At 44.6% G+C, this 27,863-nt stretch overlaps 1 protein-coding gene across 1 annotated transcript in view; it reads left to right on the top strand.

Moving 5' to 3' along the window:
* The window catches only part of LOXHD1 (lipoxygenase homology PLAT domains 1), a 197,999-nt gene that overhangs the window by 28,543 nt on the left and 141,593 nt on the right, over positions 1–27,863 (top strand). Inside the window, exons 2-7 of the mRNA XM_053407585.1 lie at positions 2,640–2,754; positions 9,904–9,984; positions 12,146–12,330; positions 22,095–22,193; positions 24,946–25,094; positions 26,464–26,587. Coding sequence (XP_053263560.1) covers positions 2,640–2,754; positions 9,904–9,984; positions 12,146–12,330; positions 22,095–22,193; positions 24,946–25,094; positions 26,464–26,587 — 753 coding nt within the window. The remainder of the gene's footprint in view (positions 1–2,639; positions 2,755–9,903; positions 9,985–12,145; positions 12,331–22,094; positions 22,194–24,945; positions 25,095–26,463; positions 26,588–27,863) is intronic.

Genomic DNA, 27,863 nt, shown 5'->3' with positions numbered 1-27,863 from the left:
GTGCTCATTCTTCTATAGTTGTACCATTACAAGTTTGCAAAGAGGATGGAGAGATACATCACTTTCTATCAAATCAGCACGATATAAAGGGTGCATTGCTTGCTAATCACAATGGATACCTGTGGGGTGAATTTGGCATCTCTCTGGTAAATGTGCTTCCCTGCCCAGCACAAATTGACATTAGATCACAAAATCTGCCAGTTTCTGAACTAATATCTGCCAGCGCTGTGAAGAAACCAATATGTGTTTTCCTGGCTTCTGAAAGGTAGACCGATGTTTTGCTCCCAGCTAAGACTCCAAATGACTTAAGGCACTCATCATGCAATGAGTCAGAAATAAAAACATTTGACTTTGCAGGGGCTCATCAAGAATAACAAAGCCCATGGAATTCCTGCATGTGCCTCTTCTAGGTTGCAGTGCTTGGATTTGCAAATATAGGATACAGCAACCTTTGCCAACCCCATGTCTTACGAAGGTTTTCAACTGCAATTCCCATCAGCCTCAGCTGGTATAGGTGTTTTGCTTGGGGCTGATGGGAGTTACAGATTGAAATTTCTGGAGGGTGCCAGGATATGCTATATAAGGGTTGCCAGCCACTTAATATTTACATGGATTTGTCAACTATTTCAGGAGCCCTGTCTAAAATAAGTAGAAAACTTACTCTAAGGGCTGCAGCGTTTAATTGATTTTTTTATTAATTAATTTCTTTGGAGTAAACTCCAAAGATGACCCAATTAATTGGTCAGCAGATAAAAATAAAAGGCATTATTTTAAACAACAACAACAATTTATTTATAAACCTGCCCATCTGGCTGGGTTTCCCTTTGGGCGGCTTCCAGCAAAAAATTAAAAACACAATAAAACATCAGACATTAAAAGCTTCCCTAAACAGGGCTGCCTTCAGATGTCTTCTAAAAGTCAGATAGTTGCTTATTTCTTTGATATCTGATGGGAGGCTGTTCCACAGGGCTGGTGCCACTACCGAGAAGGCCCACTGCCTGGTTGCCTGTAACCTCACTTCTCGCAGTGAGGGAGCTGCCAGAAGGCCCTCAGAGCTGGACCTCAGTGTCCGGGCTGGATGATGGGGCTGGAGACGCTCCTTCAGGTATACTGGGCCGAGGCCGTGTTACAAATATCAGCCAATGGAAAGATGCATCTCAAAAGAGGTGTTCCCCTTGACTCTCACCCAGAAGGTTATGATTTGCACATCCACAAACCATGGTTTACATTGGCTTCCAGTCAACCCTGGAACATGGCTTGCACCAAACCAGAATTAAACCTCTTTAACCGTATCACAATGTAATGTTTGCATCAAGCAAAAGGGTGTTACTTGTCAGAACTTAAGGCCATAGTAAGCCTTGATTTTGGGACTTTGAGGTTCTGACCCAAGGAATCAGACCATGCACTGCTCAGGAGTCAGGACCAGCCAGAAAGCACAAGCGAGAGAAATGGCTGCTTTGAGAGAATGGTCTTTTTAGGGATGCCAATAAATCTGTGCATGTAAAGATAGTTGCATCCCAGAATGCCTTGCAAGACTGCAGAGGATTCTGGGATGCAGCACTTGGATTGCATGTGGCTCTTGGAATAATTCTCTTGTAATGGAGAAAGGGTAGACACTGCAGCGATGGGGCAGGAATTTGATTCTATTTTCAGTTTAGTGGAAAATTAGCCCATTAATGGATTGAAATTGAGTGGTCTCTAGCTGTAAGGTTATAAATGAATATAGATGGGAAAAAAGGGTTTGAAAAATAAGGTAATAATATAAGCTGTAATGCTTTAAATGAAGGATTTGCTGAACAAATAATCTTAATTGGAATACGAGGAGGAGAAGTATGGGGAGGTCTGAGAAATTTGTTATGGAAAAGAACGTTTTGTATGCCTTTTTTAATGTTTTTGTTTGTTCTGTTTTTGTTTGTTTGTTTAAAAAATTGGAAAATTTAATAAATATTTAAAAAAAAGAAAGAAAATTAGCCCATTAATACTCCTCAAGCCGAAACCGAGCACCAGTATCCTTTAAAAGTTGCACTTCCCTAAATTTTGCAGTGCAGTTCTCCAAGTAAATAATGTATTCAAAAATGCATATATTGGGGAAATGTGTGCTTAAAAATTCATTATGAGTGAAAACAACATACCAAAATTCATTTTGATTGCTTGCAAAAAGGTGTATTTTAGTTAATACTGCTTGCAAAATGATATATATTAGGAGAAACATACACTAAAATGCTGATTATTATTATTATTTCATAACTTTACATACCACCCTTCAGCTGAAGATCACAGAGTGGCTTGCTGTTTAAAAACACAAAAATGCATACCATGATGAATTTTCATGACGACTTGTTTTTAAAAATTGTAAGCTACTGCAGGAATATGGAGAACTGGAGATTGGTAAAATGAGAAACTGAGGCACAACGAAATTGACAGAGTTGTTCATCTCTGCTTCCAGTCCTAATCTTCCTCTTTTTATATTTTCAGAAGTGAGGCATTGAAAAGATCTTTGCTCTGAATCCTGCCCTTACTCTAAAATGAATCTTGTTTCAAATCTTGACAGTGGGGTCCATTTTGACCAGTTGCTCCCTGGAGAGTAAGATACATTCTTCCTGCTGGTTTCACGTATTTCCTCCAATTTGTATCCACAGTCTACGAAGTCGTGACGGTGACAGGAGACGTCCGAGGAGCGGGGACCGATGCCAATGTCTTTGTTACTCTCTTTGGAGAATTTGGCATCACTCCGAAAGCCCATCTGACCAGCAAGTGAGTCACGCTGGGTATATGTGAACTCAGCAGCTTTCTCTGCAGTAAGCTAATATGAGAGATTTTGGTTTGCGACGTATCTTGATTCACTGATGGATGCAGCACATTCTAAATGCATGCGAAAATTCGAGCGACACCTGCATGTATAACCCGAACACTCACAGACCCATACATGTGTCAATCCTTTTGTTACCACTCTGTTTTGAAATGTCCATTCAGAAGCCTTTTTCACTTACCCTCTCATCCCAAAACGTAAAAACTCATCTAACGCATATCCTGACAATTCAATGATTATATTTCCTGTTTGTCATGAAATTTAAGTACAGATTCAACAGACTCACATCCAAGCAGGTTTAGGGGTATTGAAATATTGAAATACTTTATTGTCACTTATACAACTTGTATATAGTGAGATTACACGAGCACCCCCCACTCAGCTCTCTTAGTCTTAATTCCCCTCGTTTACTGACGCACACCCACCAAACCCGAAAGTCAGTTGCCCTGTTATCTTTTCATTCAGCAGCCTAACAGCCCATGGATAGAAGCTGTTCTTTACCCTGTTGTTGCGACTAATCATGCTTCTATATCTTCTGCCTGAGGGCAGGAGATCAAGAAAGTCCCGGCCAGGGTGTGAATCATCCCTGAGAATTTTCCTCACTCTCCTGAGGCAATGTTCTTCCGCTGTTTCATCCAGCGGATTCATGGGACAGCCCATAATATCTTGTGCTGTATTCACCACCCTCTGTAGGCCCTTCCTATCAGTTGATGTCAAACCAGCGTACCACACCGTGATGCAGTCTGAAAGGACACTTTCTATTGTGGACCGGTAGAAGGAGATCTACTGTGTGAATCAAAAACTAGGGTGGCTGAGCCCCTATGGTTCTGAATCAGAAGATGTCCTAATCATAGCATTAATGAAAAAGAGGGATGGGTAATTTATAGAATCATAGAATTGTAGAGTTGGAAATTACCCTGAGCGCCATCTAGTCCAACCCCCTGCAATGCAGGAATCTCAGCTAAAGCAGCCATGGCAGATGGCCATCCAACATCTGCTTAGAAACCTCCAAGGAAGGAGAAACCACCATCTCTTCTGGGAGTCTGTTCCACTGTCAAACAGCTCTTACCGCCAGAAAGTTCTTCCTGATGTTGAGTCAGAATCTCCTTTCTGGTAGGGTTGCCATATTTCGAAAAGTAAAAACCAGGACATCCCAAAACTTGTTAAGCTTTTAAGGAAACCCCCCAAATTGTCCAGGACGATATGCTGCCTTCCAGAGATGCCCCCTGGACATCACTTTGGTCCATAGCTGTCAACTTTCCCCCCCTTTTAAGGGAAATTCCCTTATTCCAAATAGGACTTCTCACAAGAAAAGGGAAAAGTTGACAGCTATGCTTCGGTCTTTGAAATCCCAGTAATGTCCAGGAAAATCCAGATGTATGGCAGCCCTATTTCTTGTAACTTGAATCCATTGGTTGGGAATTGGAGAAACGAGCTTGCTCCATCTTCCATGTGACAGCCCTTAAGAAGCAGCCTGCAACAAGGAAGATGGCTGGTACAACGTTCAGATTTTCTACAAAGTGGTTTGTTTTCTGAATGGCCCCATAGACCTAACAGAACGATCAACGGTACAATCCTACTGGTGTGTACTCAGAAGGAAGTCACATGGAGTCTTATGAGGCTTAGTCCCAGGTAAGTGGGTAATGGATTGGCTTAAAGGACAATTCTAACCTCACTTACTGGGAGTAAACCTCCTTGAATACACTAGGACTTACTTATGAGTAGCCATGGCAAGGATTGCACTGTTAGGCTCCCATTCTTGTGTTGCGCCAGGTTCTCTATGATGCTTGATTGCTTTCCTTTGGATGTCAATGTATCACCGAAAATGTTAATTTCATACCATAATGCCACATTTTCTCCATGTCTACAGCGCTGACAAGAGGTACCTGAAACTCTTTTAAGTTTCCCCCTCAAAAGACCTTCTTTCTCCAGTGAAGCAGCTCAAACACGAAAACCTTATAAAGACAAATAATATGGGAATGGTAAAGGAAATGCATGAAATTTCAGGCCTCTTTGCCATATTTGAGAGAAACATCTTGGAGATGATTTCAGAGTACTCAAACGCATTCAGCGCACCAAGTTGGCTCCTAGTACACTGTAGATGTTTTAGACCACCATTTCCATCAGCCCCAGCTGGTGGTGGGATAGAAATTTAGTTTTGTGTGCATTTCAACGAGAAACCACCCAATTCTCACTCTTCAAACGAATGTGTGAGGTCAAACACGGCTATCCTTTAAATTTTGCATTTTTGTGAATGTTGCGTAACTGTTCTTCAACCAAACGTTGTGTACAAAAGCGCACATATTAGTGAAAACAACATACAGAATTAATTAATTCAGGGGGACTTGTTTGCAAAAATGTGCATATTATTCAAAACTGCATACAAGAAAGGGTTTATTAGGAGAAATTGGCTGATGAATTTTCATGAGGGTTTTTCTTCTTCTTAAAAATAATAAATTGCTGCAGAGTTGCGGAGAAGATGGGAAAAATGAGAAACTGAGACCATATTTGCACCAGACATTTAAAGCAATGTTACCATTTTAAACTAGCATGGATTTGCAGTTTGTTAAGGGTTGTAAGGAGACCCAAAATTCTCCTAATTCCCAGAATTCTCTGGAAAGAGGAACTCACTGTTAAACTCACTCTGTAAACTAAAACTCTGTGAGAGGAATAGGGGTCCCCTAAGAAGCCTCAGTGCCTAGGGCTTGCCGATCGAAAGGTCGGCGGTTCGAATCCCCGTGGCGGGGTGCGCTCCCGCTGCTCTGTCCCAGCGCCTGCCAACCTAGCAGTTCGAAAGCACCCCCAGGTGCAAGTAGATAAATAGGGACCGCTTACTGGCGGGAAGGTAAACGGCGTTTCCGTGTGCTGCGCTGGCTCGCCAGATGCAGCTTTGTCACGCTGGCCACGTGACCCGGAAGTGTCTCCGGACAGCGCTGGCCCCCGGCCTCTTGAGTGAGATGGGTGCACAACCCCAGAGTCTGTCAAGACTGGCCTGTATGGGCAGGGGTACCTTTACCTTTTAAGAACACTCATCAGCCTTAACAAACTACAGTTCCCATGATGCTTTGCGAGGGGCATGATTCTTAAAGTGGCATACTACTGCTTTAAATGTCTACTGCAGACGGGGCCTGAGAGATAAAATGACAGATTCATCCACACACACTCCAGCTGCACAACAGCGACCATAACAACATGTTTCTTATTTTCATTTATTTATTTTCCATCATTTACATACTGCTTGATTGTAATAAAAACCTCTAAGAGGTTTACAAAAACAAACAAACACACTAGAATTATCAGTGAAAGGCAGTTAAAAACATTCCAAAGATGATTAAAATAAACAGTAAGCAAAAAAAAAAAAAAAAAAAAGAGATTAAAACATATGCCAGCATTCTACATAGGCTTTTCAAAGCAGAAAAAAAAGAAAATGGTTTTAAGCAATCACTGAAAGGAGTTTTCGTTTTATTTTGCCATGTTGAAAAAGTACTTTCTCATGCATCTCCCAAATCTCTTCACAGTCAGTTTCATTTATGACCCCAGAATGAGCCGTTAAGCATTCATGGCTAGGAATCTTGTTCAGCATTTGAAATTAACTCTCTCCTGACTTAAACCTGCAACTGCACTCCACCATACCTTGCCAAATGTCACAAAAATCGCTTGCCATTCATCCAAAACAGCTTCTCATTTGACCTTTTAAAATTCTTATTAAATGAATACCCTGTTTGATGTATTTATGCACCGTTTGATTGTAACCCCCCCTCAAAGCAGTTTACACAAAGATCAACCATAAAACCAGCAAACAATTACATTAAAGCATACAAGCAGTTAAAATACTAAAACAGTTTAAAATTCACACCAGCGTTTCTAAACATCAGGAGTGAAGACTTGTCTAACCAAGAATGTTTTTAGCAGGCACTGAACAGAGCAAGGCACCTGCTTGGTCTCAATCGGCAGGGAGTTCCGAAGTGTAGGTGCTGTCACACGAAATGATGGAGTTCTTACAAATGTGGAAGGGGTATTATGTGTCACCTGCACCAGTGCCAATTCTGCACTCAAGCAGGCAAATATGTGGTAAGGCGCTCTCATAGGTAAACTGGTCCCAAATTATTAAGGGCTTTGTATACTAATAGCAGAGGGACGTGGGTGGCGCTGTGGGTTAAACCACAGAGCCTAGGACTTGCCGATCGGAAGGTTGACGGTTTGAATCCCCGCAACGGGGTGAGCTCCCGTTGTTCAGTCCCTGCTCCTGCCAACCTAGCAGTTTGAAAGTACACAGTGCAAGTACCGCTCCGAAACGGCATTTCCGTGTGCTGCTCTGGTTCACCAGAAGCGGCTTAGTCATGCTGGCCACATGACCCGGAAGCTGTACGCCGGCTCCCTCAGCCAGTAAAGCAAGATGAGCGCCGCAACCCCAGAATTGTCCACGACTGGACCTAATGGTCAGGGGTCCCTTTAACTTTATACTAATAGCAGCACCTTGAAATTAACCTGGGAGCAAATCAGCAACCGGCGTCGATCTCTGAGCACAGGTGTTATATGCTGACAAGGCGTCACCCCTGTCAGAAATCTTGCTGCAGCGTAATTGCTTTGCAGGGCTTCCCAATTCCCTTTCTTCTCTTCCCTGTGGTCTCCTCAAAAACAGAACAGAACAAGCTTCACAGGCAAAACCAGAAGGAATTTATTCCTGCCTGTTAGCTCCAGCTAACATTTGACGGTAATAACTGATTCAACAGCAAGGGTGGCGAGAGAGCACGTCGCCTACGCTCCGCTCCAAATTTGTCACGCTGTTCACGGAATATGGCAAAAGGATGGAATCTCATGCATCTCCCCGGCGGGCTGTTTTCGGAGCGTTGACGGATGATACGCCTTGCAGAATGCATGACATTTGAGACCCCCTGGTTCGCTCCACGGCGCCGATTGCACAAAATGCCATGCATTTCCTCAAAGGTGGCACCTTTCTGGTTGCCACAATGCTTTCTGCTTCTTTCCCTTTCACGGCTGCGTGCTGCCACACCAGTGCATGGCAACGTCACCTCTGCATTTTGGCGACGCACTTCACAGAATGGTCACCACAAGGCATGCTGAAGTCACGTGAAACGTCTTTGCCATAGGTTCCCCCTTCCCCACATAAACATACAGGAATTTGCATGTCTCTGTGTGTCATCAAAGAGAAGAAACATCCATTCCAGAGGTCTCCCCGAAGTAGATTTGACTTCCAGTGTGGTGTAGTGGTTAAGAGCAGTGGACTCGTAATCTGGTGAACCGGGTTCGATTCCCCGCTCCTCCACATGCAGCTGCTGGGTGCCCTTGGGCCAGTCACACTTCTCTGAAGTCTCTCAGCCCCACTCACCTCACAGAGTGTTTGTTGTGGGGGAGGAAGGGAAAGGAGAATGTTAGCCACTTTGAGACTCCTTAGGGTAGTGATAAAGGGGGATATCAAATCCAAACTCCTCCTCTTCTTCTTCCTGCTTATGTTGAATCTATATTGTTATAGGCTGGGGTGGGGGCAAGTCAGTCTGAATGACATCTGTGTGTCCTGTCTAGGCCTGCGATCCAATGAGGCTTAGAATTGATTGATTGCATTTATTTCCCCCCTTCCTCCAAGAAGCCCACTGAGCCTCTTAGGCTTGCTGATCAGAAGGTCGGCGGTTCGAATCCCTGTGACGGAGTAAGCTCCTGTCACTCTGTCCCAGCTCCTGTCAACCTAGCAATTTGAAAACATGCCAGTGCAAGTAGATAAATAGGTACCACTGTGGCGGGAAGGTAAACGGCGCTCTGGTTTCCGTCACAGTGTTCCGTTGTGCCAGAAGCAGTTTAGTCCTGCTGGCCACATGACCCAGAAAGTTGTCTGTGGGCAAATGCCGGCTCCCTCGGCCTGAAAGCGAGATGAGTGCCGCAACCCCATAGTTGCCTTTGACTGGACTTAACCGCCCGGGGTCCTTTACCTTTTACATAGTTCTCTTCCTCCTCCCCACTTTATCCTCACAACAGCCCTATGAGCTGGGTTTGGTGTGCTAGCGATCTCTACTAGGGTTGCAGCAGGGCAAAGCATCTTCACCCTGGCATGTCCTCCACCGGGAATGCAGTAGGGTGAAGCGTCTTCATAAAGGTCTTACCTTTACTAAGGCAAGGCAGCTGGGGTGGCTGGAGGATGGTGGGCCGAGTCAGCCTGGCTGGGTTGGGGGTGGTGGCGGCATGCGTGTGACATCACACACGTGCGACACCCCCCCTCCACGTTGGGCACAACTCAGTGCCTCTGCCTAAGGCTGCAATTCTATGTACAATTATCTGGGAGTAAAAACAATAGAACTTATTTCTGAGAAGGCATGGATAGGGTTGCAATGGAAAAGACTGAGCAGATGTTCCCTGGTTCAGATCTCACCTGTGACACAAACTCTCCAAAGTGAGTTTTGTCCTACACCTTAGATTCCCATGCATACCAATGAAAAGGTAATAGCAGCACCACTTCTTCATGAAGCAAGCTGGTCCTAGTGTCTGCATATCGTGGAACTTTTGAGAACATGGGATCAATGTTTCCCCCTAGTACCAACTTTCCCTTGCTCTTCTCTTTCTTAAATTCCCTGCCTTCACTGTTCCTTGCTTCCTGCTTTTCTCCCCAGTAAGACCAGCTACTCTGGTTTGTAGCCAGCACTCTTCGGTTGTCAGTAGTCCTCTTGATGGCGTCCTCCAATGCTATCTTTCAATTTAAGAAACCAAAACACTGGGAGAAGCACAAGACGCACCCAGCGTGACCCTCAGTCCGAGGTGTCTGTCCCAGCTAAAATGACCCCTCACTTCCCTCAAGGGAGACTGACTGTGAGAATTCCGTGCTGACCCTTTCATTCTCTCAGCCTTGGAATGTTCATGGACATTCTGATGCCTCCCACCAACTCAGCCAATAGGAGCCAGAGGCTTCATGGCCACCGCTGTGCATTACAATAGATTTTGGGACCCCCCCCCCAACATTTAGGTTCAAATTATGAGGTGATGAGTCAGCTGAGTGGTGCAAATGCATGAGTAGACCATCTGTAACGATCACTGTTAACCCCTTCTTTTCAATAATTGTTCTTTCTGGGGGCATGTGTATATTTCAGGAGCAGCTCTGCCTTTGAGAGGAGCAAAACGGATGTGTTTCGAGTGAGAACCAACAACGTTGGGACAATCAGGAAAATAAGGTATGGTAGCGGAACCTACCACAATATGGAGACACAGAATATTGGGTTCCCCTGAACCACATAGTCTTATCCAGGGGTCACCAAACTTTTTCAGCAGGGGGCCGGTCCACTGTCCCTCAGGCCTTGTGGGGGGCCGGACTATATTTTGAAAAATAAATAAATGAACGAATTCCTATGCCCCATAAATAACCCAGAGATGCATTTTAAATAAAAGCACACATTCTACTCATGTAAAAACACGCTGATTCCCAGACCGTCCGCTGGCCAGATTGAGAAGGCTATTGGGCCGGATCCAGCCCCTGGGCCTTAGTTTGCCTACCCATGGTCTTATCAGACAAATTCATGGGCTTTCAGCAATAAGGTGCATATCAAGTGCCGGAATTATAGGCAGGCATGATGGCTTGCTAGCAGGGCCGGATTTAGGTTTGATGAGGTCCCAAGCTACTGAAGTGAATGAGGCCCTTTATATGTCCAGCTGTCCTTTGTCAGCAACAAATTGTCACTGTTTTTTGTGTTGAATATATGCTATATGGTAATTTATGGACCTAATAGGTATCTAAAACCATTTGCCACTGTTGCTATATGTAGGTTTTATTTCATTTGTTTTTTATCTTATATTTTGGAAATGGTACATCCAGTTCCCCCCCTTTAAATTTTTTTGGGGGCCCCCAAAAAAGTGGGGCCCTAAGCTATAGCTTGTTTAGCTTATATGTAAATCCGGCACTGCTTGCTAGATAGAGCGATTACTCTCCTCTCCCCATGCCCTGCTTCTTCCAAATGCCTGCAATCCAATTTTGGGGGGCACCCATGGGAGAAGAAGGGGTGAAAGCCGCAGCGCACAAGCAGACGTCCTTGCACAGGGCCCCAGCCAAAATCCCCACTCAGCCCCAAATTCTTGACTTGAAATTCCTGCATCCTGTGTTGTTCCCAGGGATAAGCTATCTGAGCACATAAAAGGCATCGCTTGGAATATAGAAATTTAGGAAGGGGCCTTAAACCAAGTAACACCATCAGTCCATCTGGTTCAGTATTGTTTTCTCTGATCAGCAACATCAGCGGTCCAGAATTGCATACAGGGATCTCTCCTGGCTCTAGAGATGCTGAGGATTGAATATGGGGCCTTCTACATCCACAGCGGGATGCGGGTGGCGCTGTGGGTTAAACCACAGTGCCTAGGACTTGCCGATCAGAAGGTCGGCGGTTCGAATCTCCACGACGGGGTGAGCTCCGGTTGCTCTGTCCCAGCTCCTGCCAACCTGGCAGTTCAAAAGCATGCCAGTGCAAGTAGATAAATAGGTACCGCTCCGGTGGGAAGGTAAACGGAATTTCCGTGCACTGCTCTGGTTCACCAGAAGCGGCTTAGTCATGCTGGCCACATGACCCAGAAGCTGTACGCCGGCTCCCTTGGCCAATAAAGCGAGATGAGCGCCGCAACCCCAGAGTCGTCCGTGAGTGGACCTGGTCAGGGGTCCATTTACCTTTTACATCCACAGCTGGTGCTCTAACACTCAGCTACTGCCTTTCCCCTATAATGGCACCACAATATCATATACGGGAGCAAATAGCTCATCATTTGGTGATTCTGTAATGTGAGAATATCTACCTGCCCTTGGAGGGTGTATGACTGGAAACCCTTTTAATGAGCTTAAGAGTTGTGTTTAAATCAAGAGATTAGGGAACTAATCAAATCAGGCCATTGTTATAAAGAAGAACCCCAGTTTGTCAATGGAGCCGATTTTATTCATGTTACGACATGATATATATATGAAATGATAAAAATAATATTAGACTATAATATAACTGCAATACTTAGTTGGCAATCCTTGTTAATGATTTTTATGCAATTTTACATACATCTTTTCACAAAATCTTTTTGCCAAGACGAGTTATTGGAATTATGCAGAAATGTGAAAAAGTCAATTATTTTTTAATGTTGTTATTTACCAAGCAAAGCTAATCAATTTAACCAATATATCTTTTGAATTCCCAAGTCATGTTACAATTTTTTTAGCACCCTTCATTTTGGGAATCTGAAAGTTGAAAAATTCAGCACTCCCTACTGTTGAAAAATTCGAAAAATTCAGCACTCCCTACTGTCACATTAAACGCGAACGTGTGGCAAACCCCCCAAACCCGAGTCTTATTCTGATTTGTGCGACAGAATTGAACACGACAACACAGGGATGAACGCCAGCTGGTTTCTGGATCGTGTGATAGTGACGGACATGAACAGGCCCCACCTCCGCTTCTACTTCCCGTGCAACAATTGGCTGAGCAAGGATGAGGGTGACGGACTCTATGTCAGAGATCTTATCGGTAGCCTTAACCCCATGGATGTTCCCAAAGGTATGTCATTTCGCAACGGGCTACACTTACGACTGTGCAGAACAGTGTCGATATGGGGGCAGCTGGTGGTGGTGGTGGTTATAAAGTGAAAGAATATGGTAATGATTTAAGTCTTGGGGCAATGATGCCGTCAAGAAATTTACAGAAGGCAAGGGAGAGCGGGTATAACAACAACAACAACAACAACTTATTTATACCCTGCCCATCTGGCTGGGTTTCCCCAGCCTAATATATGCCATGCGGCACTGAAACTTATGCAGAAATCAATTGTGTGCTCATTAGGCACCCGGGCTGCTCTGCAGTTGCAAGATTGGGGGACAGCGTTCCCTCTCCACCTTTTCAGTCACTCTTACAGTTGTGCAGAAGGGATGTGGAGCTCATTTGTGGCAGGTTTGCCTTAATTTCTAGGGAGAGGCAGCAGATTCCGGATCAAACCCAAGAGCTGTGTCATCCTGCAATTTGTGGACATTGCGGTTTTGCAGTTCAGTTATATATAATAATAATAATTTATTATTTATACCCCGCCCATCTGGCTGGGTTTCCCCAGCCACTCTGGGCGGCTTCCAACAAAATATTAAAAACAATACAACATCAGACATTAAAAACTTCCCTCAACAGGGCCGCCTTCAGTTGTCTTTTAAAAGTAAAATAGTTGTTTATTGCCTTGACATCTGCTGGGAGGGCATTCCTCAGGGCAGGCGCCACCACTGAGAAGGCCCTCTGCCTGGTTTCCTGTAACCTCACTTCTCGCAGGCAGGGAACCACCAGAAGGCCCTCGGAGCTGGACCTCAGTGTCCGGGCAGAACAATGGAGGTGGAGACGCTCCTTCAGGTATACTGGACTGAGGTATGGTTGGGTTTCTGCTGTGGGGTCGCCCTTCTCCTCAAATTTATATCCCACCCTTCCTCGAAAGAATCTCAGGGCAGCAAACATGCCAATACTAAGACCGTACAATTAAAACTTCTGAAACAAGTTAAACACAACTCTATGCCACAGGAGAGGCAAGGATCCTAATTGCTAAAAACTGGAAAAGAAGAAACTGTGCCAACAAAAAAGGAATGACAAGGCAAACTGTTAGAGTATATCGAACTGGCTACCTTAACAGAGGCAATTAAAGGTTACACTAGACAAGAGTTTCAAAAAGCATGGGGAAAATGCAGAGAATACTTCACAAAACAGGGCCCTAAAATACATACCTGGCCTTGTTTCGATTAACGTCTGCAGGAGACTTTGTGGATATTTAAGTTACAATTAGAAAAATCTTAATAATTATTCATAAAGGAAACAGTTTATAAGAAGTCAATAAGGAGGCCAGGAACAGGATAAAGTCTTTTATTTGGTTGTTTGTATTATTGTATGTTATGCTTGCTGTATGTTATGTTCACGTTTAATGAGGGTGGATTGTGTATTGGGGGGCTGGGGGGGTTTATATTATGTTGTAAATAAAATTCCAATAAAAATTATTTTAAAATACTAAAAACAACTATATAAAAACATTTAAAAATTCCTAAAAGCAACCATACTCAAACTAATAATTTCTGGGTTACCAGGGACAGGACCTTCAGCCTAGGTCAGCAGGACTGTTTTGCATTTTTCTCCTAAATGTTAACAGTGAGGGAGACTGGTGCAACTCATTAGGGAAGCCATTCCACAAGCAGGGAGCCACCACCAAGAAGGCTCTGCCATGAGTTACCGCCAACCAGGCATGCCCCCAGTAGCCTCCCTTGCTGGCCGTAGGTTCTGAGATGGTTGATGCAGGGGAAGACGCTCTGTTCGGAGCAAATGTGTGCCCAATCGTGCTTCTTCAGGAATTGTTCTTTTCTGCGGTTTCCTTCAAGGATATATGTATTACAAACACTTGCAACCCTTCCAAATGCTCCTGGCTCCCCCCAAAGAATCCTGGGAATTTTAGCTTTGCTGTGGAGGATGCTGCAGATATCATTTTTGGAAATGCTCCCCTGCCCTTTACAGAACTGCGGCTCCTAGCAATTCCCAGGCAAAGGGAATGAGCAATAATCCAGTGTGAAGTTCGCCACAGTGTCGATCCATCATTTTCCTTTTTTTAAAAAAATAATATTTTATTAAGTTTAACAATAAAAAAGTAGAACAATAAAAACACAAAGAAAATATAAAACACAACAATACAAACTTTCACGATACATAAAATACAAACGTTTAACAAGAAAACAAAAAAAGACAATCAACACTCAAAAAGTAGAATAAAAAAACACACAAATCACTCTTTTCCAATTATTCCTCTTCAATTAACTTATTTTCCTGACTTCCTCACGCCTCCCTTTTTTATATCCCTTTTTAACAATTAGTTCAGCAAATTCGTATCATACTACTTTATCCTTATTTATTTTACCTCCCAAATTTCAAATTTTTATCTCTTATTACTAGAACCCCTCGATCCATCATTTTACTTGCCGCCAACCAGGCAGGTGGCTCACAAGCAACACTGGCAATCTTACCATGTGGAGCATGTTACATAGGTATATGTAAGACGAGCAGGGAGTCCACCTCCCCCGGTGTCAAAGACTTGTGAAAATGGAGCCCGCAACACTTAGGTCAATCATAGTTCATCTCTGCTGGCTAAAAGGTCAGTTCAACGGAGATGAACTTGGAGTAGCTTTTCCCACATCAGAAAGAGACTAGACTCTTCCTGGAAAGGAACACAACTCTGATGGTTGGGCAGCTGTTATATTACAAGGGCTGATTAGGATGAAGAAGCACCCCAACCAAGCAAATAATAATAATAAATAATAATAATAATTTCTTATTTATATCGCCCTCCCCGGCCAGAACCGGGCTCAGGGCGGCTAACATCAAAATATATGATACATTAAAACATTACACTTACAGTTTTGGCAACTCGTTGTTGTTGTTTAGTCGTGTCCGACTCTTCGTGACCCCATGGACCAGAGCACGCCAGGCACTCCTGTCTTCCACTGCCTCCCGCAGCTTGATCAAACTCATGCTGGTAGCTTTGAGAACACTATCCAACCATCTTGTCCTCTGTCATCCCCTTCTCCTTGTGCCCTCCATCTTTCCCAACATCAGGGTCTTTTCCAGGGAGTCTTCTCTTCTCATGAGGTGGCCAAAGTATTGGAGCCTCAGCTTCAGGATCTGTCCTTCCAGTGAGCACTCAGGGCTGATTTCCTTCAGAATGGAGAGGTTTGATCTTCTTGCAGCCCATGGGACTCTCAAGAGTCTCCTCCAGCACCATAATTCAAAAGCATCAATTCTTCGGCGATCAGCCTTCTTTATGGTCCAGCTCTCACTTCCATACATCACTACTGGGAAAACCATAGCTTTAACTATACGGACCTTTTTCGGCAACTCACTATACTCTAATTAAATAAAACCAAACAAATCTAGCCAAACATCAAGTACCTATCTGATTAATTAACAATTATTGCATTGTTAATGGGAGGGTGGGTTGGTTTTTTTGCGGGGTGGGGCAAAAGTGAGAAAAACTTTAGGTTTCCCTCTTACTGGCAAGAAGCAGAAACTTCTTTCCATGTTCTTTGCTGTAATATGCTTGTTTGTCATGGAGAAGGGGTCACATTTGATGCCAGTGGGTCACAGCTGCCCCACTGTTTTTGCCAGTTTCTATATGCCAGAGATTATTCTCACCCCTATTGTTGTTGTTTAGTCATTTAGTTGTGTCCGACTCTTCATGACCCCATGGACCAGAGCACGCCAGGCACTCCTGTCTTCCACTGCCTCCCGCAGTTTGATCAAACTCATGCTGGTAGCTTCAAGAACACTGTCCAGCCCCTTCTCCTTGTGCCCTCCATCTTTCCCAACATCAGGGTCTTTTCCAGGCAGTCTTCTCTTCTCATGAGGTGGCCAAAGTACTGGAGCCTCAGCTTCACGATCTGTCCTTCCAGTGAGTACTCAGGGCTGATTTCCTTCAGAAATGGAGAGGTTTGATCTTCTTGCAGTCCATGGGACTCTCAAGAGTCTCCTCCAGCACCATAATTCAAAAGCATCAATTCGTCGGTGATCAGCCTTCTTTATCGTCCATCTCTCACTTCCATACATCACTACTGGGAAAACCATAGCGCCACTACTGAGAAGGCCCTCTGCCTGGTTCCCTGTAACCTCACTTCTCACAGTGAGGGAACCACCAGAAGGCCCTCAGTGCTGGACCTCAGTGTCCGGGATGAACGATGGGGGTGGAGATGCTCCTTCAGGTATACAGGACCGAGGCATAGCTGTCAACTTTCAGATTTGAAAATAAGGTATCAGCAGCCTCACCTGTCCCAGGGACAGTCTACGGGATATCTAACAATCCGGGATAGCAGCAGGAAGCAGTGGGAAATGGCTCTGGAATAAGGGAATTTCCCGCAAAAAAAGGGAAGGTTGACAGCTATGGACCGAGACCGTTTAGGGCTTTAAAGGTCAGCACCAACACTTTGAATTATGCTCAGAAACATCCTGGGAGCCAAAACAAGATTCAGGCTTTACTTTTAAGTATGGAGGTCTGGCTGGAAGAAACATGGACCCTATTGGACTAGAGCTTCTTCGAGATTTGGTGCTTAATACCAAGGACTATCAAAAAAACCGGCAGAGAGGAATTGAGAGAGAATTAAGAGCCTCGGACGTGAGGTCTCCAGGCTGATAGTAGATGGACTGATGGACGTTTGTTGGGGATTGAAACCGGGAAAGGGGGGTGGAGTTTGGGAATCCAAAGGGTGTATAATCTAACTTGTTCTGTTTTTATTTTGTTTGGATATTTGTATGAAAATTGGGGAAATCGTGGAAGGGAATTTAGGCCGACTTTAGAAAAAGGTTTAAAGAATAAGCAATGATGTATAAATATGAAGTCTATAAGGCAAAATTGGTTTTTCTTAGAAAAGAACTAAATATAAAAAGGTTTAAAAATAGGGATAAGAACTTGTTGAACCAACAATCTGACCTGGAATACAAGAGGGAGAGGTGTGGGGAAGTCAGGGAAATATGTTATAGAAAATAAGGATTATGAACTGTATGTGTTTTTAAACTTTTTTTTTGTTTTTTCTCTGTTTTGACTTTTTATTGTACTACGGTGGAAAATCTTAATAAATATCATTTAAAAAAAGAAAAAAAGAAAAAGAAATATCCTGGGAGCCAGTGTAGGTCTTTCAGGTCCTGCATAAACAACTATGCAGAAGATTGCGTTGGAAAGCTGGGCAATAGTGCACAATTTATGATCCAGCATAAGCAAGGATTATACAGTGGGTTGGCTGAAGTTTGCGAAGAATCTGTCTCTATGAGCTCCGGCTGTCTTTTGGTTGAGTTCACATTTGCTGATTTCCATCCATCTAATCCACGCAAGGCATCTAGCAGCTGGGCTGATTTGCACCGAGCGGGTCTTGCCAAACCGACAAGCTGGAGTTGGAGACCCGCATGGCTTTGAACATGCCCAGTGGCACAGTTGGCCAGTCATGGGGGCAGCAAATTCGATGCCTTGCCTGGTTTGAAGGCAAAAGGGCTTCCAATTTCTAAAGCCCTGTTTTCAGAGAGCTGCATCTTTAGCAAATACCTCCAGCAAATGTGAGCTCAAATGTGCAGAAAGGCTTTGGGGCTATGTGGAACGGCAGTGAGCATGAAAAGCTAGGACTCGTTGCTTCGTTACTTAAAGCTGCCATCCTTATCAACGTTTGTAAAATGATTTATGGGGAAAGTGGATACAGAAACTCAAAACCTGTGGCCCTACCAAGCTGAATGTTGGAAGATTCAGGACAGCACTTGATCACGCAGCGTGTCGTTAAACTGTGGAACTCACTGCCACATGAGGCAGTGATGGCAAGCAACTTGGACGGCTTTAAAAGGACCAGGTAAATGCCACCTTGCCAACAAAAGTCCTTATAGTTAAAGCTATGGTTTTCCCAGTAGTGATGTATGGAAGTGAGAGTAATGCTTTTGAATTATGGAAGTGAGAGTGATGCTTTTGAATTATGGTGCTGGAGGAGACTCTTGAGAGTCCCATGGACTGCAAGAAGATCAAACCTATCCATTCTTAAGGAAATCAGCCCTGAGTGCTCACTGGAAGGACAGATCGTGAAGCTGAGGCTCCAATACTTTGGCCACCTCATGAGAAGAGAAGACTCCCTGGAAAAGACCCTGATGCTGGGAAAGATGGAGGGCACAAGGAGAAGGGGACGACAGAGGACGAGATGGTTGGATAGTGTTCTCGAAGCTACCAGCATGAGTTTGACCAAACTGCGGGAGGCAGTGGAAGACAGGAGTGCCTGGCGTGCTCTGGTCCAGGGGGTCACGAAGAGGCGGACACAACTAAACGACTAAACGACTAAACGACTAAACGCCAACAATAAATGTTGAAGATGTGGATTAAATAAGGCAGATTTCATACGTATCTCTTGGAACTGTTCTCAGATAGAAATATTCTGGAAATTGGTTCAGGTTAATATCTCTGCCATGTTAGGATATCATATACCCTTGGAAGCTAAAATATCGCTGCTTGGTTTTCTAGAATAGGTTGTTTTGGAAAATAATTGAGAAATCGCTTTCAGCTTTATAACGGCTGCTAAGATTATAATAACTAAAAGGCGAGGGGAAATGACAACTCCTACTCTATCTGAATGGAATGAGAAAATTTGGTGCATAGTAACAAGGATTAAGCTAATTTATTATAAAATAATAACATATCAACCAGCCTAACAGGTATATGGAAAAATGGGTATTGTTTTCAATGTTTTGTTTTCAATTTTACATATTTTACGTGAATTTTACTTATTTTATTTGCAGTTGCCCCTAAGGCTAAGGAGGAATTGAATGCAAATGTAGAGAAGATGTACAGAAAATGCGTAAAAATATATAATTGGTTGTGCTTAGCTGAGTTTTCTGTTGTTTTTTTGTTTAGCTGCTTTACTTTCCCTTCAGTGGCCTTTAGCTCCACCCATTTTAGCTGTTGGCTCCGCCCATCACCAGAATGCGGCCCCCGGAAAGCTCTCCAGATTTGAATCTGGCCTTCGGGCTGAAAGTGGTTTCACACACCTGCGGCAATTACTCTCTCCTTTCCTTCCATTTCTGTTTGCAAGAATCTGAATAACAAATTTGTGGCGTGCTGAAGGGACAAAGATACTTTGCAGATCCCTAGACATGTATTTGGACGTGATTCCTGGCGAATCAGTCTTCTCCATCTGTTTGCATTTCGACTCTTTTCTGCTGCTGCCGCTGCTTCTTTCTGGTTGCCAAGATGTCGGGGTGCGTGTGAAACTAGGAACCAGTCCAAGCTTAATTAGCCTCTCCTTCCTGCCAGATTTAGTCAATGATGCCACTAAACAGGTCTTCCTAGGGAAGCAGAGAAATTCACACAGCCCTTCCAGGCACAAGAATTACTTGCCTCACTCTTCCACTGTTCCTTCTTACAGACATGTAGTCTTCATGCCTGGTGCTGCTGGAGAATTTTAAAGGGGTCTCTAGACTGGAAGCATCCCTCTCAGGAACCCCAAAGAGAAAGATGTAGGCTCCAGGTGAAATATTGAAAGAAAAATACACATAGGAGGCAGCCTCAGCAATAATGAGGAGGCTGTGAAGAACCACATCTGAAGCAATGTTTTGTTTTTTATACACTTCCAGAATACATACGGGATTTCTATTCACCAATCGAGGGATTGCAGCAGTCTTCATATTTGCAACCCAATAGCATCACCCTGAACCAATCAAATTCGCTTGACTCTTTAGACCAGCCTTCTTCATCCTATCATGTGATTGCATATAATCGTCCCTGTCTTTCTTTATTAAGACTTTGATGAAATTTTCCTGTTCATTTCCTGGCCAATGTGTTTGTAACCAGCAGAGGGAGCAGGCACACTGTGTTATGGGAATTCTCCAAAAGGGGTGGTTAGAACTAGTGCAATGCATCACTGAACTTCCAGAGTGCTTTCACCCATGGTTCCCTCTCACAACTTGCTTGTAGCCATCTCATCTATTGCCAGAACACCTGAAGAGGAAGACCATTTTTAAGAGGTGAGGCTGAGCATCTGTATCTCCTCCCGTTCCTGTGAAGCCATTGCTACTGGATGATTGTTGTTGTTTAGTCGTTTAGTCATGTCCGACTCTTCGTGACCCCATGGACCAGAGCACACCAGGCACTCCTGTCTTCCACTGCCTCCCGCAGTTTGGTCAAACACTGTACAACCATCTCGTCCTCTGTCGTCCCCTTCTCCTTGTGCCCTCCATCTTTCCCACCATCAGGGTCTTTTCCAGGGAGCTTTCTCTTCTCATGAGGTGGCCAAAGTATTGGAGCCTCAGCTTCAGGATCTGTCCTTCCAGTGAGCACTCAGGGCTGATGTCCTTAAAAATGGATAGGTTTGATCTTCTTGCAGTCCATCACTGCCTTGCTGTGGCGAAGAGGCTTGAATAACTCAGGGAAGCTATGAGCTATGCCGTGCAGGGTCACCCAAGATGGACAGGTCATAGTGGAGTGTTTTGACCAAACGTGATCCACCTGGAGCAGGAACCAGCAAGCCACTCCAGTATCCCTGCCAAGAAAATTCCATGGACAAAGACAACAGGCATATAAAAGTTATGATGCTGGAAGATGAGCCCCTCAGGTCGGAAGGTGTCCAACATGCTACTGAGGAAGAGCGGAGGACAAGTACAAGTAGATTCAGAGTTGATGAAGTGGCTGGGCCAAAGCCGAAAGGTCGCTCAGTTGCAGATATGCCTGGAAGCGAAAGGAAAGTTCAATGCTGTAAAGAAAAATATTGCATAGGAACTGGATGATTAGAACCTTATAATGGATTCTGGAAATTCATGCAAAGTTGGGCTGTTCCAGCTCTGGGCTGGAGTCTAGAGAATGCACAAATGATGGCTATCTTTGCATTGAGTAATGGATCTATTGTTCACGAGTAAGCCACTAACATATGAATGAGTTTTTCTGTGTTGCCTCGGGCTTCTTTAATCATTGTCATCATCTTTATTAATTGCCATCTCTCCAAGTTTTTTAAATCCCTCCCCCCCAATTTCTGTTTTACATTTTGGAATATTCACTTAAAAAACCTTAAAATATCAATGACTTCCCTTCCTCTCTTTCCATGGTTCATTTTGCACAACATAAATCCATGCATATTTTATATAAACTAAACCATTCAGCATTCCATTATTACATCCATCAAAACTTATTCGCACTGTTGAATTTCTCTTAATGCTGCCCACGTTTTCAAATAAACACAATTTTCCTCCATATATTCAATAAACATATTCCAATCTTCTTTAAATGTATGATGTTCTTCTCTTACGCTATACGTTAGTTCTGCAAGCTGCACATATCCATCAATTTAAGTTCACAATCTTCTTTAGTTGGGACTTTAGTTTCTCCTTTTCCATTTTTGGGCTACCAAAACGCGAGCTGCGGTAGTGGCAGACATAAATAACCTTCTCTGACACCTGGGCCACCTCTCCAAGTTCTGAAAGGTGCATTATTGAAGCACAAGATGGAAGTATCTGCTGACTTGAGGGAATCCTGAGGTTTACAAAATAACAAAGAAATATTTTCTTTTCTTTTTAATGCCAGTAAGGAACTTCAAAACACGACCCGATGAGGGCAGTGTGGCCGGGGAATGCTAACTGGTACTGTTGGAGTAAAAATATATATAATCAGGGTAGGGGAATGGAATGGAGGAGCTACATCCCTGAAGATCATCACCCCATACTGCAACATTTTGTTGCAGTTCCAACTCATTATGCATCTAATAATCTGTATCCCTGTTAACGAAGTTGTGTGTTTTTGCTTTCTTTCTTTGCAGTGAACAAATATGTGGTCAAAGTTTTTACAGGAGATCTAAGTGGCAGTGGAACAGATGCAGATGTTTTTATTAACCTTTTCGGCCAAAATGGAGACACAGGTAGGATATCGAAGAGGATCTGTTTCCTTTGGTCTGCAGCAAACCAAACAGATGAACAGTGAAATAATCCACACCCCCGAGATGTTATTCTGAGACAGGGGTGTTGCTGTTGGGGATATTCCTGGGAGCTAGCATAGTGGTTACACGCAGCGTTTCTCAAACTTGGGTCTCCAGCTGTTGTTGGACTACAACTCCCATCATCCCTAGCTAGCAGCCCAGTGATCAGGGATGATGGGAGTTGTAGTCCCACAACAGCAGGCAACCCAAGTCTGAGAAACACTGGCACAGTGTTTGGACTAGGAGCAGAGGGACTTGGGTTCAGATTCCCACTCTGCCATAAAGCTCACTGGATAGATAATCACCATCTGTTAGCCTAGTATAACTTGCAGGGATGTTGTCTATGTCAGGAGTTCAGCCTACACTTGAGTAGGACCCTGGCAGAGACGCATGCCCGACTGGCATGTTCCCTCCCTCCTGGTTGATCGATCATTTGGGAGCTTCAAAAGCTTTCTTCTGCCCGAACATCACAGCGACCGATGCCAACCGACACTGGCACACTTAGGGATCTGCAGAGTTTGTGCAGTTGCGTAACAGACCTCAGCTACTCAGCATTTTGGCTAATCTACTTTATTTACATATTAACACACACGGAGCACTGCAACATGGCTCCCTCTCTAGAATCAGACAGCAAAGAGAAAAAGAACAATCGTCCCACTTCACGGAACACAGTAACACAAACATCCTGTCTCTGTCACTTCCCACTCTGTGGAGTCAAAACATACACCGTCATGTGAAAGACAACAATCCCATGACTGCAATCATAGATCAGGAATTCTAACAGTCTCAATATGTATTTTGTGTGTGAGAGAGAGCGAGAGACAGCACACTTTGCATGCCACCCTATGCTTCTTGGGCAGGGGAGGGGAACTTTAATCCTGTGGGCCAAATGCAGCCCTCCAAACCTCTCTGTCCGGCTCTCAGGAATCCCTCAAATCACCCCCCTCCCCAGCCACACCCCATCTCCCAAGGGGATGCCCTTCCCCAGCTTTGTGCTTCCCTTGAGTGTTTTTGCCTCGCTGGAATATGCCCTTGAACTCTATATTTCCTGGATAGAAAGGTGTGTGCTTGTGTGTGCCTAGGAGCTCGCCTGCTGCATAAAGGTAAATTTGCATTCATTGCTCCTCCCACTTTTGCCTCTGGCCCCGCCTACCACTGGCCTGTGGCCCCAGCAAGCCTGTGGCCCAGAAAGGAATGTGGGCCTCAGGTGGGAAGAAAAGTTATCTACCCGTCCTTGGAGGGAGGCTGGGATAAAAGGATAACAAACACCAAACTTTTCCGCCCACTCCCTGTTTCTCAGTTCCTGCTCTTCCCAGCGCTGCAATGCCTGTGAGGTGCTCAGAGCTGATTGATGCAACCAGATTGGCATGCAGCGCAAGTGAGTTGAGTATGCAGAGCCAAGTTTCGCTCATCACAAGGAGTGCAGCTGTCCTCCTGGAATTTTTCAGAAATTGTTTTTTTCCCCCTCCACAGCACGTTTCAGCCCTGTATTAAACAACTATCGAGGCAAATTACTTGGTCTCTCTCAACAGATTAAATAATTGTACTTGATTAAGCACGTACCTTTTAGCAGATTATTGATTAATGAATCTATCAATTAAATTTACATGCACTTTGCATATTGGCGTACCTCAAGGCAGGCGCCTCTTTGAGATGATGAAGAAAAGTGTAGGGTAATAATAATAATAATAAGTTGTGGCTTAATAAATGAAAGCTACCACTCACAATTAGGCTATCCCTGTTCATGGCCTGTAAGACACACCAGAACCAAATAGCCCCCTCTCTCAAAGTGTGCAAATTATGCAGTTCATTAGCAGCTCCATTGATTTGCAATGTGCCCTTACAGGTTAAAGAATTTCCTTCCACCAACTGTAATTTTTAGTTGATGGAGTTACTGTTTAAATGATGAGAGACTGCTTCTGCGTCCAAGCCCCCCCATAAGGGTGCCTTTCTGATCAGCTGTGGAGGGTGGAGCTGAACTGCTTCGCTCTGGGGTGCCCAGCCTCCACAGTTATATTATTGCAGGTAAAAGTAAAGGGACGCCAGACCATTAGGTCCAGTCGTGACCGACTCTGGGGTTGCGGCGCTCATCTCGCTTTATTGGCCGAAGGAGCCGGCGTACAGCTTCCGGGTCATGTGGCCAGCATGACTAAGCCGCTTCTGGCGAACCAGAGCAGCGCACGGAAATGCCATTTACCTTCCTGCTGGAGCGGTACCTATTTATCTACTTGCACTTTGACGTGCTTTTGAACTGCTAGGTTGGCAGGAGCTGGGACCGAGAAATGGGAGTTCACCCCATTGCGGGGATTTGAACCCCCGACCTTCCGATCGGCAAGTGGTAGGCTCTGTGGTTTAACCCACATCGCCACCCGCGTCCTGCCATTATTGTGGATGCCCAAGTTTAAAAAGGGGAAATGTTACTCTGCTAAATTGTAGAACTTGTTAACACAACTTGGAAAGGCTATAATTAAACAATATACTCTCTCCTGCCTCCCTGAACATTCCCACAGATTTGCATGCTCCTGTTGCGTTTGTGCCTGGAAATGGCTCCGATGGCTGACCACATGCAAGGGCCTAGATTAGGCGCATGCCCCTGACCCTGAATCTCCCAGCTGAAATCTCTGACGCATGCATTCCTGCACTGAACAGTTCCTCATCTGTTTGCCTTTTCCTTTCCATGTCATTTGCTTCTCAGGAGAGCGGAGGCTGGACAACGACAAGGACAATTTTGAGAAAGGTGCAGAAGACAAGTTCACCCTTGATGCTCCCAACCTGGGAAAGTTGAGGAAAATCACCATAGGCCACAACAACAAGGGAGGCTCTGCTGGATGGTTCTTGTCCAAGGTTTGTGCAGATGAGCTGATTGTTCTCTAGGGATGTTGGAAGCTGCCTTATAGAAAGTCAGCAAGTAGGTCCATCTAGCTACTTACAGATTTACCATATTTTTCGCTCTATAGGATGCACCGGACCACAAGACGCACCTAGTTTTTAGAGGGGGAAATCAAGAAAAAAAATAGAAGCCTGTCCGCTTCTCCCAGAGCTTCTCAGGGCTGCCGGGGGAAGACTGGGTCCCCCCCCCAGCCCCAAAGAGCAAAGAAGCCAAGACAGCCAGCAGGATCCATCCCTCTGGCTGTCTTGGCTTCCTCTTTAGCCGCGTGCAGCTCCTCCAGCTGGGAGAGGCTGCATGTGGCTGTGGCAGAAGCCAAGACAGCCAGCGGGATGGATCCCGCTCGCTGTCTTGGCTTCGCTTTTAGCCGTGCGCAGCCTCTCTGGCCGTGAGAGGCTGCACGGGGCTATGGCAATTCCCCCACCTCCCACAAAAGCCCACAGGAGCCGCACACCCTTTAAGGAGTGCATGGCTCCTGCGGGGTTTTCTATGAGGAGGGAGAAGGGACTGACTGGCTGCATCTGTCCCTTCTCCCTCCTGGGGAAAAGCCTGCAAGAGCCATGTGGAGCTTGTGGGGCTTTTCCTGCCTGCCTCCTCCCTGCATTCTCTCCATAAGATGCACACACATCTCCGCTTACTTTTTAGGAGGCAAAAAGTATGCCTTATGGAGCGAAAAATACGGTATATGGACTCGCAACAGTTCTCTGGGATCTCAGAAACAGGTTTTTCCCAGAACTACCTGCAGATGCCAGGGACTGAAGCCACCTTGACCACTAGCGTTGCTGCCACCCAATCCTCTAAGTCCCCCCAAGTAAATCAACACACACTCTCTATTTTTGTAAGGAAGGTTGCAGTTCCCCCATTAGTCTCAGGCAAAAGCATGGTGCGTTTGTTGACAGGGCCTTTTCGGTGGTGGTTCCCCGCTTGTGAAACGCCCTCCCTAGCGAGGTGCGCCTCTTTCCATCATGATTAACTTTCAGGGAAGGTCCTGAAACATTGCTGTTTACCCAGACATTTGGTGGCTGAAGAATACTGGCAGTTCCATCATCTACCTCTAGATGTTATGAACTGGAGTTGTCTTTAGAATGTTTTTGCTTTGCTATGGCTTTCCACCTGGGAATCTGTTTGCCCCCCTCGGGGTGGGGGCTCTTTGCGGAGAATGGGTGGGGTACAAACTCAAGAAACAATAAATAAAGGGAAAGTATGGGCCGTGTGTTTGTTCCCATGATTCCAGCTAAATGTAGATAGGCGTCCTTATTAAATGCTGTGTCTTTCTTGTACCAGTCTTCCTCTCCTTGTTCAAATGAGTCTCTGTTCTCGCCCTAGGTTATCATTGAGGACATAGGCAACAAATGTATTTACAACTTCCCATGCGGCCGCTGGTTTGCTCTGGATGAAGATGATGGGAAAATCCAGCGGGATATTCTAGTGGGAGGAACAGAGGCTACAGGTAAATGCATTTGCAGGTAAAAATACTCCTTTAGGCTTGGCCTAAATATTTATCATCCAGGAAAGGGGAACTAATGCAGCTTTTCTAAAAGGGAAGAAGCACAGGAAAAACCACACCTTCCTTCCATATCCACAACTGGGCATCTTCCTTGAAATGAACATTTCGGCCTGTGCTCTCTGCATCTCCCCAATTTTTTAAAAAGTGGGGGATAACTTCCTGACCAGCCCTGGAACAAGGGCTTCTCCTCTACAGCTAGGGAATATACCTGAAATATACTCAGAGTCGAGAGTGGATTTGATCTCTTTATTCAGCTCATAGTGGTGAAGAGGAATGGAAGTTCCCCCAGAATGTCTGCTTTATATACGTTATTTACACAATGGGCCCCATGTGATTGGCTAATTCTGGGATTCTCCTGTAGACCAATCAGGTTGCGGATTCACTTCCACCTGGAGCTGGATTGGGTGGCTCCTGTGGACCAATCAGACTGCTGATTCTGGGTCCTATTGTTCTAGGACCAATCAGACTGCTGCATTCTGAATCCTATTGTTCTAGGACCAATCAGACTGCAGCATTTTGGATCCTATTCAACTCAGTACATAACAACACCCTTCTGTTACGTGGGGGGCAGCATAGAGGACTTCTGCCTTTAGGTGTGGGGTCCTTGACTGTAGCTTTCTCACATTAGATCCAAGCAGCATTGCGTATCGCATCTTTTAAACATGGGGCCCATTGGGATTGGTGGGATGGAAAACAGGGAGGCCAACAGTAGGTGGCGCTAGAGCTAAATACAGGCAGAGCCATCTGATTTTAGTTCCCTCTCCATCCTCTTCCCTGTTGAGTACTACAAGGGCAACACTAAGGAGGAAGAAGCAGACAGGATATAAGCAAGGCAGCAGGCAACTGAGGTCTGGCTAAAGGCTGACTGAGGTTGGTGGATCAGCTGCCATTGCATTGAAAGTCGGTATTTTGGAAACATGGGAGCTTAGGAGAATGATTTTCCTCTGTTAATTGATATAATTGATATATTCCCCCTTTAAAGCCTTCAAAATTTATGGCTTACAGACCTAAATATAGAATAAGAGAACAAGAAGAACATACTTTTAAAGAAGATTGGACTATGTTTATTGAATATATGGGGGGAAACTGTGCATATTTGAAAATATGAGCAGCGTTAAGATAAATTCAACTGTGTAAATAAGTTTTGATGGATGTAATCATGGAATACTGAATGGTTTAGTTTATTTAAAATATGCAGGGATTTATGTTATGCAAAATG

Source organism: Podarcis raffonei, chromosome 11 (genome assembly GCF_027172205.1).
Source record: "Podarcis raffonei isolate rPodRaf1 chromosome 11, rPodRaf1.pri, whole genome shotgun sequence".
In the NCBI taxonomy this organism is placed as follows: domain Eukaryota; kingdom Metazoa; phylum Chordata; class Lepidosauria; order Squamata; family Lacertidae; genus Podarcis; species Podarcis raffonei.
This window is presented reverse-complemented; position numbering and strand designations above follow the sequence as displayed.